Raw genomic sequence first — 15,764 nt, forward strand, 5'->3', positions numbered from 1 at the left:
CTCTGGCGTGACAACGCTAGACTATGTCACTCTACGAACATGTCTAGAAATATCCCTTAAAAACTATTTTATGAACTTTTCGGACGTGAACTATACACTTTCTAGACGAAATGAATATATATTCAAAACATTGGGGAACACTTACCGAGCATGATATAGATTATTTTGTTAATTAGTGCAAGACCTTTTCATAAAAATGTCTTTAATCTAACTTGATGTTAAATCGTGCCCGAACTATGTAATACGTTGGCCGGATTGACAACACTTCCTTATTCACGCCAGATTATATCAGGTTTTTGTTGTAAATTGTTCACCATTTGATTTTCTTCTTTGTCTTATTATGAAGGCAAAGGCCACTGTAACGGCTAAAAAGTAATTTTTGGCTACTTTTCAAAGAGAGATTTCGGGAAAAGTGATGGAATAGTAATGATCGAGAAGTTTATTGGGGATACATTTAAGTGTTTAAAAAAAACAATTTTATATGAAAAATATTAAAATATTCAACGCTACGTCGGCTCGAATTTCACACGACATCTTTAGGTTAAGTGAGCATCTTTAATAAAAATCCCATATGGTTTCGGTGTAAACATGATTCTAAAAAAAAATTATTATTTAATCCACATGTCTATAGTTAAAAAATCACATAAGGACTTTTAAAAACATGGATTGTTTGTTTAGAAAAACGTTGTAGTTTCGATAAAATATTTCAATATTTCAACTCGTGTTCTGGAAAATGTTATTTTAACGATGTTGCGAAAGAAATTCAAACGAAAAAAATAGAACCGTAGGGTTTCTTTCGTGGATCATTTTGAAAAATCATGTTTCAAGAATAACGGATTGAAGTATTCGTTCCCATCATCTTTACCCGAAAATCTTATGCTCGAAAGAGTCTGTTTTGGGCCATCTGCTAAAGATAGAATCACATACTTTCCACTTTACGTGCCGAGGGCAATAACTGAACGCATACCCCAATAACTGAGTTCATAGTTAGTAACAAAAACTTTATTCTCAACTTTTAATTTCTTGGCAGAAGCATTGATTCCTTTTGAATCGCTTTCAACCGCATATCAATTCAAAGATAACTTCGGCGTAGATGCTTTAATCTAACTTGTTTTGGAAATGCTTTTCAAAAGCATCTGTTAGTGTATACGAGAAGCTAGAATTCATGAGGCGTGGCAGGAACTGTTTTCGGAATTTCGATATATTCTTACAGGTAATGAATCTTTTTCCCCATTTCCCAGAAAAAATATTCAAAAGATCGTGTGAAACTATAAAGAAAATCTTTTGTATGAAAAATTTAAAATGGATTCCCCTCTAATATCGTCAGGTTTGCTACTGTTTTACACCTCTCGGTAAATTTTTTATTTAAAGAAAACCCGTTTAACATGCATATTAAGTAAATATTCAATATTTTGCGTTATGTATTTGCTCAGTGAAACCATAGACGCGCATATACGAAAGGGTGTTTTTGTTCATAAAAATTCTCCTCTTACCGCTGTCACTCACCTTATCGATAATCTCCATATCATTACTGAAACGATTCAGTATACGACCAAGTGGAGTCACTTGGAAAAAATGCAATGATTTATTCATAATTGCTTGCAAAAGCTTATCGTGCAAATTTCGCCGAGCTTTACAGCCGGCCCATTGGCCGATCGTCGTTGATATTATTGCCATTGCTAGGCATGTACACGATGTAAATGCATAAATATGAAAATAATATGTGATATCATAGCGCTCGTCAACATCGGCAACAACATTATCATCAAAATTTGCATCAGGTTTGTTGTATGCTTTCGCCACTACCTCGCTATCGTTATTATATTGTTGTGACCCCGATACGATGGTAGATAATAACAGTGTTGATGGCATTGCTTTTGCTGCTGTTGAAAAGGTCATAGTAGTAGTAGTAGTAGTACTAGTAGTAGTGATGGGAATGATGTGTTTTGTAGAAGCTATACTCAATTGTTCTATAGAAGATACATTTGCGGACATATTCAATGATGTTAATAGGGTTGGTGTGCTGCTGTCACTCCATTGCTGCAGCCAGACGTCCGTGTAAACGCGCAAACTTTGCCAAATTAGCGCAGCAATGAAAAATATGAAAACTTTTGAATAATCTGATGCTCGCAAATACAACAAATATATTTCCGCCGGTATTTGACCATATTTTCGTTCGCAATCATTTACAGTCGTTGCTTCGTTTATGCTTTGCCGATTTACCGTGCTGGCCACCGTGCTTTGCGAAGCACTAAAAGCATCCGTACTATCGAGTGTCCATGATGGCTTTGTAATTGTGGTTGTTGTTGTTGTTGTTGTTGTTGTTGTGCCCATTTTCACCATTGCTTTTGGAGTGTTTGCTAATATTTCGGGGTTATCTGTAAAATGCAAACAAACCCACACTACAACACGTTCTTGTAAAAACAAAGTATTTTACAAAACCTGTGTTTACGCGCACATAGAAAACGTGAAAAACTGAGCTTGAAAGGTTTTCTCTTTTTTTTATTTATTTATTTTGTGTACATAAACCGACTGAAAATTTTCCCATATGTGTGCGTTCGCATTGTTCGTACATACGTAAGCGTACATGTGTACATATTTTGGGTGGGCATAATAAAAATATGGGGCATGTAGTGTATATTATTTTTAAAAATGTTTATATAAAAATAAATAAAAATCAATTCTTAAAAACCATTGCGCCCATTTTGTTGTGTAGAATACCATTAAAATTTTATTTAATTGTTTATAACACATCCACACAGCTAGCTATAAAATGTACACATATATAAAAAAACAAAGTATCATAAAAAGTAAATTCATGAGAATCGCACACCCGTGCGAATCCCCCACCCCCCCTCTCCGAGTGAAAAGACTCTGTTGACTCAATCCCTAATGAAATTGCAAACGACAATGAAAACTTAGTACACTTGCACGAATGCACGGGTGATGAGGTCTATAAAAACGTGTGAATTGTTACACCTTTTTGCTAAACGACAAAAGGAATTTTTTCGCGTCCGGATATATGCCCGGGAAAAGCTTCCTATGTGAAAACATTTTATTACCATTTATTTGAGAAGTAAGACTCAAATTAATTCGAAGGCATAGGAATGAACGAAAGACGAGTTAATTAAATTTCTTCATTAAAACTGTGCAAATGCCATTAGCGGAACAAGAAAAAGATGAAAATCTTAACTTCGATATCCTTTGAGCTATTACTACCACCAATGAAATTATTTCTCATTTCCTATGGAAGCAAACTTTAATTAACTTTGAAATGCTTAACGAATGATAGTTTTTTAGGAAATGATCTCTTTTTGCGACTTTAAAAATATAATGAATTCACATTTTTTCTCTCGCTTTATTTTTTTTCATCTCTATTCTGTTACTTTGTTCTTTGCTTTATCATCTTCTTTTAATACCTGTGCGGTGTATGTTGTTGGCACTCCACTCGTCGCAAAAATAAAGATATTGACTTCAAATTAGGTGGAAACATTGGAAGTTTCCGCACGGAGGTTGATGTTGAAAATGGGCGCAATTAGTTAGAGCAAAAGTGCGCAATAGAGCGTAAACTGAACACAACTCAGTTTTTTTAACAAAAATTTTTGGATTTTTGCTCTTTTTATTAAGTTATTAAAGTTAGAAAGTAGTTAGTTCCACATTTGCTTTACGGGACAGTTAAGTCTCTTAGTTCAAAAATGGAACAAATCAGCCGTGCCCACGCAAACTTACGAGTAATTAAGTTTAATTTTTTTTTTGACTTTTCTGAGGTTAAATGCCTATTTATCGTAAGGCAAACAAGACAGACTGTCTGGGCACTCCTCAAAAAAGATATATTATCTGTCTAAAAATGGGTTTATTTTAAATCGAATATGGTAGACACTGCGGTTAATTTTTTCTTAATGATACTAGCGAGATGGGTATCAAATAAAATGAAGATGGAGTGTAGAACGCCAAAAACATAGTGGAGGCTATGCGAGATTCGGCAATCGCCGAATATAAAATTCTTACTTGCTTCTATTCATATTCTATATTTATTGGCAGTATAGTTACCTTGAGTGCCTTCTCCACTTTTAATGAAAGAATTCGAATCTTGGTTTCTTTCTATGTTAGTTTCCGATGTCAAATTATTTACTTGCAATGGCGGCATACTCGCAGGAGTGAAGACAGAAGATTCCTCAGAAATGCTCCTATGATTGCGTGAAAAAGACAAAGAAAATTGTAAAATAAAATTTTCAACCCTGAACATGATCAAAAAATTATATATATGTGCTGTTCCCTTAATCTTCTAATGTCAATCGCAAATGTCACATAAATATTATATTAAAAGGGTTCCATCCATTTTCAATTTGACTTTAAGTGAATGTTGGCCTTGGGGTCGACATTTTAAGAGAGCTTCACTTTGTTCCAGTTAAGGAGTTTTCTTAATTCACTATTACCGCGGATTTCCGTTAACGTAATTCATGGATAACCTTTGCTCAAGGTTTTTATATGAATTTTAGTTTGCTATTAAGAAAAGCAGAGAACGGATCGCAAATTCACAAGCAAATGTACCGTACAAATGTAGAAAAAGTCGGATCGGATTGTATGCTTTATTGCTTATAGGTTTTTCTGTCTCATTGCCAGGAGACACATATGGACATCAATCTGTTTCGATCGAAAGGCATGAGACACATATGACAGCTTATTAAAGACTTTGCATATAAAATGTACTCGATTTTTGTTACGTCTAATGCACGAATAGTAATCGAGTCCTTTTTTTTATGATGATTCCATTTGAATTACCACTCACATCTGGATAAAACATAATTAAATTATTTCAACCTTTCTTTAAGCAAGTTGATTACATATTTTGAGCGACATGAATTTTGAATGACTTTGGAGCGGTTTTTCGATCTTAACTCATTTTTTTATGGCATTCGCTCGATTGTTTTTTGTCGCATGCATAAATCCAAGTCTCATCTCCCGTAATGATGGGTTCCATGACGTTCTCATAGTCAGAAAGCATTCTTTGATTCACGTTCATATCTCTGCTACAATTAATTTATTGAGCTCTATGTGGTTGTCAAAAATTTCATGACTTCATGTCAAAATTCATCTCATTTTTTACTTGCGGCCTTAATAAAAACTTTAAGGCTTAAATCGTGAAAAAAATTATCGACAAACTTATCGAAAATGTACTTACAAGATCCCACTATCTGCAGAGTGGCGGGGCAAACGGTTACGACGTCTTCCGGAATTCGTCACCTCTTTATAAGATTTCCTCGTAGACATGCGTTGCAAGAATTGCTGGAAACCGCCATTAGAATGCGTTGATTTCACCAAATCTGCCACTAAATTAGCATCGGTTGCCCTGTTTCCTTCTTCTTCTTCTTCTTCTTCTTCTAATTGCTTAATGAGGGGCGATACTTGTTGAGTTGACAAACGTTTTTCAACATCATCTCGTTTAGTCGCATAACGGCTGTAACTATTTCCTAAAGCACTTTGTCGCAATTCTTTGGATGTATTACTAATACTGAAACTTCGTCGACAATCACCGATTTCACTTTGGCTGTTGGTGCGACGTTTAGATCTTAAGACAGTGTTCTCCATTTGGCATTCGTCAATGGGCAGCGGAATATCATACATCAAATGACGTGAACTGTACACAATCGACAAAGAGCGTTGAGCTTTGAATGAGTTACCATTTTGGAAACGCGTGAAAGTCTGTAAAACAATTTTTTTAATTTCACTTCACTTTCTATTTTATTCCATTGTTGCTATAAACTGTCACTGAATTGATTAATTTATATAAAATGAAATTACCATTAGTGACTCAAGGCCAGCGACGCTTCAGATCTAGAAATAATTGTGCAAGATAGCTTTTTAACGCGTAATGATACCTAAAGTAGCTCAGGAGCGACCTTTACACTTTACCAATTATCTTGAATCTATTGACATTACAGTAATATTCAGATTATGTATGATCCCCTGTAAAATTCAAATGATGACCGTCCTTAAATTGAGCAAGCATTCGATCCTCACAGGCCGAGTTCTCTACAGATAGATTTTTCAAATCCCCTGCTTTCACGTTCAAAATGTAATAAAATACCCAAATGCATGTAAATTTAACCATAAAATGATAAAATGCGTAGCAGAATTGGGCTGCTCCACAACTCTCGAGATGCAACTTCGTTGAAAATGCGTCAAAAATGCCAAAGTAAAAGCCATTTTCTGGTATTAGAACTGGTCACAAGTCGTAGGTGAAAACAGTTCATGGTGTGTTCTTGGCTTTGTATCAAATTTAATATTTCGAAACAGCTGTCACAAGATCAATAGCAATTTGTTTTGATAAAGCCAACTTTTTATAACACGGAACGCACTACTATAAAACACTTTCTGGCTCGCGATGTCTCTGTAATATCGCTTAGACTACGGCTGTCAGAGTTTTTTTTAGGAGAAAAAGTGCTGGCAATGATGTTCATTAGTTCCCACACGAATTATATAAAAATTGTAATTGACTGTATTGCGGCTGCCTATTGAACTCACTGAATTTATCCCTTTCCGAGTATTTGAATTCATTTAACTAACATGAAAAAATTGAAACATTTCTTCTCTCTTACACTCTACTTACGTCATCATCACTTTCTTCCGACAAGATTTCATGTGATGTCGCGCTCTCTATAATTGATCTTCCATCCACGGAATCATGTTTACATGAGCACATTGATGACGGTCCTGAAGTAGGACTTTGTAAGGCAAATTTGGCAACATTTCTGAACAAGTTCCAACGTTCTTTTGCAGTACGTGTCTGCGCACCAAAGGCATCATCGAGAAGACTTGAAAATGTAAAATGAAATTTCAAATGCATTTGGAAAGAAGTGAAAATATTAAATACCCTACAAATCGCTTATTACAATTATTCATAACGCCACATATTTTTTCTTATAATGACTTTTGAAACAAGGCTTTATGTGAAAAGTGATTGAAAAATTCGACCCGAAATTTCATCAAAATATCTCAAAAACTGGGATCTACAGGTTTCAAAATAAATACACATCAACAGACAAATTGTATTGAATGGCATAATAAGAAATTTGTGTATTTTAAGCTCTTCTAAGCTTATGCCACAAACGGTGTAGGGTATAAAATCTTCCAGATACATTTACTTGTAAAAAAAAAAAACAACAAATAAAAATAACAACTATAACTACGTTAATTTGAAAAGTGTAAACAACATTGTTGACAAACGCATAAGTAAGACTTTTATAATTCTCTTCCCCCCACTTCTTATCTGAGTTCTACAAATCACAATGAAAACGTATACTGCTCTCTTTTACTGAACTTCATTACCACAAACCCAATCAAGAACTCACTTGTTCTCCTGCTGTTGTCGTTTCTCTTCTTCTTCAATGGATTTAGCAATTATTGAATTCCATTCAGCAATTATGTGTGGATGAGTAACTTCAATATCCTCATAACTGCCGGAAGCTTGTAGGCAACCATCATTCAGTACAATTAACTGACAATATTATCCAAAAAAAAAAAAACGAAACGAGAAGAGAAGAGAAAGAGAAAGAAAAATGGTAAAATGAAAAAAGTTCATTTATAGAGGATGATAAAAATAATAAAAAAAAAAACACGTGTTATGATAAAATATATTAGCATAAGAAAATATCAATGAAAAAAAAATTGTTATAAATTAATTTTATTTCGAAAAAAATATGAAAACATAATCGAATATTCAATAAGCAAAAAACTTGTGTACGCCTTAAGGCGCCTTAGCAATACGTGCTTCTTAAGTTCAAAATCGCGCGTCACGTCTACAGAATTTATAGCATGTTTTTGAAGTAAGTGAAAATAAATATATATGTAATCACATGATTAGATAATGAAGAAAAAATATTAATATAAGAGTTTGCCTAAGCGCCCCAATGGGATGATAAATTAAGCATACCCGCGCAGTTAAGATATCAAATACAAAAATACCTATAAATTTTCATTAGTTTGATTAATAACAGGAAAATACTGACATTTCAATAATTGAACAAATAAAAGACCAAGCACGGAAGCATTTATTTCGTAGGTATCAAGGGAACGAAACTGTTATTATAAAATATTTATTCTTCATCATACTCTTCTTCTTAGCTGTTGTGTGCTCTTGTATTCTCTCCCACTTTTTGCGCCAATGTATACTTACATAGTCGGCTTGATGCACAAGCTGCAGTTGTTGTGTCACTAAAATGACAGTGCGATTGGCTTTTGAAAGCATTTTTTTAATACTTTGCTCAAAAACGTGATCTGCCACCTTACTGTCCAACGATGAGAAAGGGTCATCCTTATGCAAAAGGAAAAAGAGATGTATATGGACAGATATATCTATTGCTTTCATCATTCTCGTAAGTGTCAAAAGCAAATGTTGTTTTGCAAAATATTTGCGAAAAATGTAATGAAAAATTTGAATAAAAGAAAATTTATAACCTTCTCTTACCATTATCACTACATTGGCCGATGAATATAATGCTCGTGCAATGGCAATCCTTTGCCTTTGGCCGCCTGATAGATTAACACCTCTTTCGCCAATCATCGTTAGATCAGCGGAGGGCATCAATGCTATATCTAACTTCAAAGCGCATGTTTCTAAAACACAATCGTAACGTTTTGGACGAAACTCTTCACCAAATAATATATTCTCCCGTATACTAGCATTCCGAAGCCAAGGTTGCTGAGGCACGAAAGCTAGTGTTGAGCTTCTAAAAGTCCAGAGATTATATATTTCATTAAAATATTCAAAAGTCATGAATGTAAAGTGTTCAAGTTTTACTTAAGGCGGGACGCTACCGTGACGATCGCCTAAAACAAGTGCTTTTCTAACAATTTTTTTAGAAAGGAAAGCAAAGTAATGGAATAATGCTATTCGAAGAGATTATTAAATATACATTTATACATAACTATTACACAAAAAAAAGTACTTTTGGAAAAATGGAAAAATGAAGATCAGGGGAATAATTCTCGTGAGGCATGGTCAAAGGCCTTAAAAGTGACCGAGCTTAACTGATTTGAATTGATAGAACATTTTAAAAGGTTCAAAGGGTCTGCCTGGCCCAAAAAAAAAAACAAGTAAGAAAGTTATATTCGACGAGGACCAAATCTCGCATACCCGCCACTAGTCTGTTCGCACTCTACTCTCCAAGTTCTTTTATTTGATACCCATATCGCTGGTATTATTAAAGAAAAATTAATCGCGATGTCCACCATATTCATTTGAACATTAACCCATTCTTAGGCCGATAATATATCTCCATTAGAGGAGTGTACAAAATACTTTGAAACATTCTTTTTTGTTTGCCTTATGACAAATAAGCATAAAACCTCAAAAAGGTGAAAAAAATAAAATTTAATTACTCGTAACTTTGTGTGGGCTTGGGCGATTGCTTTCGCTTTTGGACGTAAAGGGTAGAGTGTTTCGCAAAGTAAATAGGAAATAATTTCAATCTTCTAATTTTGATAATTTCCGAATAACGGGCAAAAATCCAAAAATTATTGTTGTTAAAAAAAACGGAGTTGCGTTCAGTTTACGATACACTGTACGCTTCTGCTCTGAATAAATGGGCCCGTCTTCAATGCCAGCTTGTGTTCAGAAACTTCCTTTCTTACTATCAAATTTGAAGTCGACATTTTCATTTTTGAGAAGAAGAGAGTGCCAACAACACACACCACAGACAGATGGACAGACATAACTAAATCAATTTAGAATTTCACGTTGATCAAGAGTATATGTACTTTATAGAGTCTCTGAAGCTTCGTTCATTTTGGGTGCTACATAAATTACGGAAAAAAGGCAAAATGAGTACATACCCATCTTACAGTGGTGGGTATGAAAATTATAAAAACTGTACAATAGTTTTGCTTCTTAAAAGAGAATTTACCGTTGTCCAAAAATTTTTTCGAAAGTGAAGTGAAACAACAATCAAAGCTTATCTCTTTACCATCAGATCACAACGTGACAATTTCCACATAAGTTATATAGTTTCATACTTCAGAATGACAACGTAATTAATTTTCCTCGTTTTTTAACCATTTCTCCGTAAACTGTTTAGTAGACGTCAATCAAACTTCAGTAAGGAGATCTGTTTGTCGGTCCTATAGAGGGAGCCTTTGTTCGTGCTGCGTTAAGTTTATTTAAGTTTGCTTATAATTCACTTATTCCATAAATGTTGTACGATATAAATTACGATCAAACGAAAAATCCTAGTGAGGCAAAGCCCAAGGATAGCTCGGCAACCAACTGGTGTACAGTATGCGATCATCTAAACAGCATAGCAAGCCGAGAAGAAACAGTACAGATTGCGCAAAGAAAGACAGTAGTATATGAGATTTCCCCTAATAGCCTTGCTGACCGGAAGCATCTCGGCAGGACTGCCTATCTGCTTAATGTGAATACTTGATAACCAATCTGCTTATCTACTTATCTCTCATCTATCTGAACACCGCAATAAGTGTTTTTTAATAAGTAAATATGCTTCAGATTATTTCATTAAATATTGCTTTAAATAATTTTGTTACTGTAATGGTAATGGGAAGAAAAACCAATCTTAACAAGAATCTTCATAAATTATACGCATCTATGTAAAGATGCATACCGCACCCAAAGCCATAAAATAGAAATTACAACTTAATGCCATAAATTCAATTTAAACGCAATAAATGTAATTTTTTTCGTTACAAAAGAATGCCACCAAACAAGTAGTCGAGTGCCTCTCTCTAAATGTTTTCATGTTTCCAATAAAGCGAAAGTGTATATTAACTTTATCTCTTCGTTTGTCCACAAAGTGTAAATATTATTGAATCGTTGCTCTATTTATCTACAAATTGTAATATTATCCCTGCTCGAGTGGCGGACAAAGTTATATTACAATTTTCCTGAACGAATTGTCGGTCTTAGCGAATCGAAGATATCCTTAAATCTTTCTACGAAATATTTTATATGAAAATAAGCGCAGAAGAGAGTTGAGAGCATGAGAATATTTTGCATTACATTATATAATTCGTCGGTCACGTCTCCAGTACATTTTATATATAATTTATTGTATCTTTACGTAATCCATAAAGAATATATATAATGTAAAGTATTATTATGTATTTATAGTGTCCTCAAGACTTCTTTTAAAAAGGGACAATGTTCAGCTCAAACTGAATTTATTTCGCATTTTATACTCATACAAATATGTATGTATGCGTACATGTGAATGGTTTCTTCCTGCTGAGTAACATGCATGTCCTATTATAAAATAAATGGTAGTAAAAATTTGCAGTATATGTAAGACCGACCGCAATGATAAGCAGCAATTCCATCAAGTTGTAGTTTTGCTTTTGGGCTAAACGCCAACGATTTGTAGTCAAGAACACATCTATATTTTGTCTATAATTTGCGCCATGCTTGCCTTATGACAACTATTTATTGACAATGGACAATTTATTATTTCGCCACATTCAGCGGATAGATTTCTAATGTCAATTGCACCCTACTGAGAAGGCCGCAAGCAAAGGCCAAAATAAAACGTAAATGTGTATCTGAATCTTATCGCAATCGAAGAAATAAACGGCTTTCATGAACAAATGCTAGAACTAGAAGGCAGTCAGTAAGGCAAAGACAGCTGTCATATGCAAAAAGCATTTTACACTGATTTTGATTCCTTTTGCTCAATCTATGTTGTCCTGTTACGGGGTTTCAAAAGCTTTTGGGAAAGCAACAGCGTCCTAAGTATTTTTACTATTGAAAACGCCTGAGTTCGTGTCTGATAACAAGTATTTGTGGTAAAAGTTAGTTTTCTTGCTTAGCGAGGACAACGATAAGCAGCACAAGCTACGTGAATCATTTACATCACCGATAAAGCCAAACACCTAAGGCGTATCCCTTTTTAAGGGTCAGCAGCTATTTCAAACCAAAGAAACCATTCCTTGCAACAGCCACTACGCGATAAGCGAAAGATTGGTTTTATGTCATCGCTACTCGGGCTCACATTGCAAGACCTGTCCCAGCATTCATTTCTTGCACTTAAAGCGTTTGCTATTCCTTCTAATCAAATATGTTTTATTGGTACGTCGTAAATCGGATACTCGCCAAAATGAAAGAGTAGACAAAAAATCCTCCAAATTTTATTGAAAAGAGATTTGTGAAAAAATTGGAAAAATTTTAAAAAGAAATCATTTTTCAACATCACAACACTATTCTAAAGCATTATTAAATTTTTTTATATATAAAGATATTCGCTGCTGTGAATAACATTCACAATCCAACGATGCGAACTTAATTGTGAAATGTCAGATGTAAATAGAGTAAGCGAATATTACATTCGGGCATAAAACTTTATTCATTAAATTTTTAGTTAAAATGGGACTAATAAAGAAAATATTACAATATAATCAGTAATGCTTTGTCCCCTTACTTGCATATTACTTTCATTCAATCCATTTGTATGATATGAATATTGTATGTTAACCTCGCGTGGAGTAAAGGTATTATAGTTAGTTAGTATTTTTTTTTTTTCCTCTTTCAAATTAAATGCTTTTGTTTGATGCATTAATTATATTCACGATGGACGTAGATGTGCTAATTGGGTCAATCCCTTTGTAAAAAATTAATAAAGCAGTAAAAACGAGATACGCGACTAAGGCTGACCATTAAATACTGCACGTCACATCCCCTAATACAACTCTCCATTTGTTTTCCTGAAAGAAATACCAAAAGTCATATCTTATTTTCATATAAAACCATAGTTACACACTTGTACGGAAGGGGAACCAGAAGGTGAACCGATATGAAATAGTCTTGCGAAAGATCTTTTTCTTAGTAAAAATAATTTTCGTTCCCTTGTGAAGGCTTAGTTTGCATGGGATGGATCCATAGACTAAACCTTTTTGGATTTGTCTTCCACTCCTCCTGAATATTACATGCATCCGCAAAACCTCAACGGATTTTGGCGTAATTTATGAAAATGTTTTTGCCATTAGGAGATTCTTGCCAGCACCTTTTCTTTTTTAATATATATACGGGGAAATGAAATCTGGCAACTACAAAGCTAAATGCACGCTGAATAAGGATCACACAAAGAAATAATAAGAAAATAAGGGATTAACAATTGAATAAGTCGGGAGTCGAAATCCGTCGAAGAATCGTATCTTTGGGAATTATCTTTACTTTTATATATAATTTTGCGCTAATTTTAGTGAATGACTAATTTTCATAAATCAGAAAGAAAAAAAAAAATAAAATTTATTTGGGTAGGCGTATGTGTTTTCAATCAATAACTTACGATGTCTATAGTTTAACTCGGATAGTTACCAAAAATCAGTTCGATGCGTTTTAGTGAAAAAAGGAAAACACCACTTAAATATAATTGATATTCAAGGCGAGTGCAGTGAATGTAGCTCTCTGTCCTGTTTGTATTAAATACATATAAAATCTGATTTACATTAAGTGTCCGGGAATTTATTATGTACAAATCCCTCCCACCGTTCATCTAAACGTTTAATTAATGTCTAATATATTATGTGTGGCGAAAACCAGAAAAACATGAAAAGAAGCACTTATTATATAAATATTTAGAAGGGATTTTGTTTATGTTCATGTTCGTTTAACGGTATAGAACATATATACATTTGGTTTATATGTTTGGTGGTTTAGGTGTTTAGTTTAGGAAAAATTAAACACATTTTGCCGGTATGCGCTGGTTTTAAATAAATTTGAACAAAACTAGAACGAAATCAATGACACTGTTCGCCACGGCAAACGAGATTACAATGTGTGCCCGCGGTCAGTACTAAGGGTACATAATACATAATAAACCTTCATTGCACAGCATTTAGGCACAGTTGGGAAAAAAAAGAAAATTTAAATTATTATGAAATTACGTATGGAGAATAAAATTTTTCAAAATTTTCCCTCTCCACCCTCTACATACATATCCACAAATGTACTAATTGTGTAACTTGACGTTATACGCGAATAAGGTATACGCTCTTTATCGCCATACTAGCCAGTCGGTCGGTACCGAAAAATCGTTTCAAACGGAAACATGGAAGTTGGAAACTAAAAGTAAATTTCTACTCCGAGTGTGCTCAGCAAGACGTCACAAACAACACACAAAACAAATAGCAAGCGAACTTGAAAATAACTTCACGAACTCTTGATGTTCTAAGGCGTTTCTTTTGACACGTTTAGGGACCTAAGTTCAGTCTCTGAAATAATCTTAAACAGCTATGGAACAAAAACTAACATTGGAAAGGGATGAAGAAAAAGTGGCAGTGCTTTTGAGTGGCGTTAAGTTTACGATTTAATTTAAAAATTCGTATAAAATCTTCTATCGTCATTTTTACTTTGCACAGTATAAATGAAGAAGAAATCAAGATGAAACGTCTCTCTGATTTGTAATGTAGATCATTATGCCAATCTTTCTACTTTTATCATCTTCCTCAATGCATTTCAAAATGAAAAAAAGAAAAACAACAAACTAATACATAGAAGATACCATGGGAGATAGCGGTTGCCAAAACGAGAATACACGAATATGTTATCTGTACTTACTTATTCCATATCATGTCTCCTGCAACTAAAGGCATTTCCATTAGCAAGGCGGAAAGCAAAGAAGATTTTCCACTTCCACTTTTGCCCACAATCATTGTCAATTTACCTTTAGGCACCATCATCTCATCTATGTATAACACATTTTCAATTTTCTCAAGATTCCATGAAAATTTACAATCCTGGACAGAGACTGCTACGTTCTCGGGCATTTTAAGCAATAGCGAATCCCTGTGCCAAGAGTCCGTTTGCTTATGACCACTTGAAGGTAAAGTTTTCTCTTTACTGCCAGCTACAGTAATTACAGCATGTAATTTTTTAGGTCTTATAACCACATACGGAGTATTTCGAAGCAATTCTTTACGTACACGTATGCTGGTTATACGTTTATGATCAACATCGTAGAAAAATTCTTTTGGCCCATGGGCTGAGCTCAATGGAGTTTGAGGCTCCGAATTCGCTAATGGAGCGGGTTTTTCTGGTATATTAAAATTAATTCTTTGTTTTTCTATTGTTACTGCAGAACCGGAAGGCTGGGTTATTAAACAATTCGTTGGTAAGGAACTGGATTTGCCATGCATTTCATACACATCCAATGAGGCATCACTTTTACTTAAAATTCGAGCCATATTACGGATACCTTCAAATTGTTTTTCAATTTCGGTCGCGGCCAAAAAGCGTTCCAAACGTTTCGTTGAAACCATAGCCGATAACGCAATAGGCACCGTGACGGGGAAAATTAATAAAGGAACCGTGAGTTGCTGGAATAAAGCTAAAGCCGAAAACAACCGGCTGGCGGTAAAGCCTTGACGACCACCCAAATTATCTGATGGTTCGAAGTACACATACACCGACAGTGTAATAAACACAATCAATACGGTGCAAGTGTGCGTTAAAATTGCTAAAGAAACAAAAAAAATTTAATAATTATTATTTAAATGGATAATTAAATATAAATATATAATAAAATGCATTCACTTACTCAATAAAGTCCAATACAATGAGTCTCTGTTTAAATAAATTAATTCCTTGTTACGTGCCTCGGTTATAGTTTTAATGAAGATCTTATCCCAGGCATTCAGTTTTATCAATTTTATGCCCAAGAAAGTGTCGTACAATCTTTTCAAGCGATAATCGGTACATTTCTAGGAAGAGTAGAAAACGCCAGCGAATTTAAGCCTTGAATTTAATTAAAACTCTTTAC

General features: G+C 34.3%; 1 protein-coding gene across 5 annotated transcripts in view; it reads right to left on the bottom strand.

The window, feature by feature from the left end:
* LOC119635272 (ATP-binding cassette sub-family C member Sur) overlaps window positions 1–15,764 on the bottom strand; it is a 53,131-nt gene that overhangs the window by 15,228 nt on the left and 22,139 nt on the right. For all 5 annotated transcript variants that reach the window (XM_038029988.1, XM_038029987.1, XM_038029986.1 and 2 more), the window contains exons 8-16: window positions 15,543–15,705; window positions 14,564–15,461; window positions 8,468–8,729; window positions 8,177–8,314; window positions 7,353–7,498; window positions 6,611–6,815; window positions 5,183–5,703; window positions 4,051–4,187; window positions 1,507–2,378 (exon numbers count right to left, since the gene is read on the bottom strand). In XM_038029988.1, coding sequence (XP_037885916.1) covers window positions 1,507–2,378; window positions 4,051–4,187; window positions 5,183–5,703; window positions 6,611–6,815; window positions 7,353–7,498; window positions 8,177–8,314; window positions 8,468–8,729; window positions 14,564–15,461; window positions 15,543–15,705 — 3,342 coding nt within the window. The remainder of the gene's footprint in view (window positions 1–1,506; window positions 2,379–4,050; window positions 4,188–5,182; window positions 5,704–6,610; window positions 6,816–7,352; window positions 7,499–8,176; window positions 8,315–8,467; window positions 8,730–14,563; window positions 15,462–15,542; window positions 15,706–15,764) is intronic.

Source organism: Glossina fuscipes, unplaced genomic scaffold (genome assembly GCF_014805625.2).
Source record: "Glossina fuscipes isolate IAEA_lab_2018 unplaced genomic scaffold, Yale_Gfus_2 26, whole genome shotgun sequence".
Lineage (NCBI taxonomy): Eukaryota > Metazoa > Arthropoda > Insecta > Diptera > Glossinidae > Glossina > Glossina fuscipes.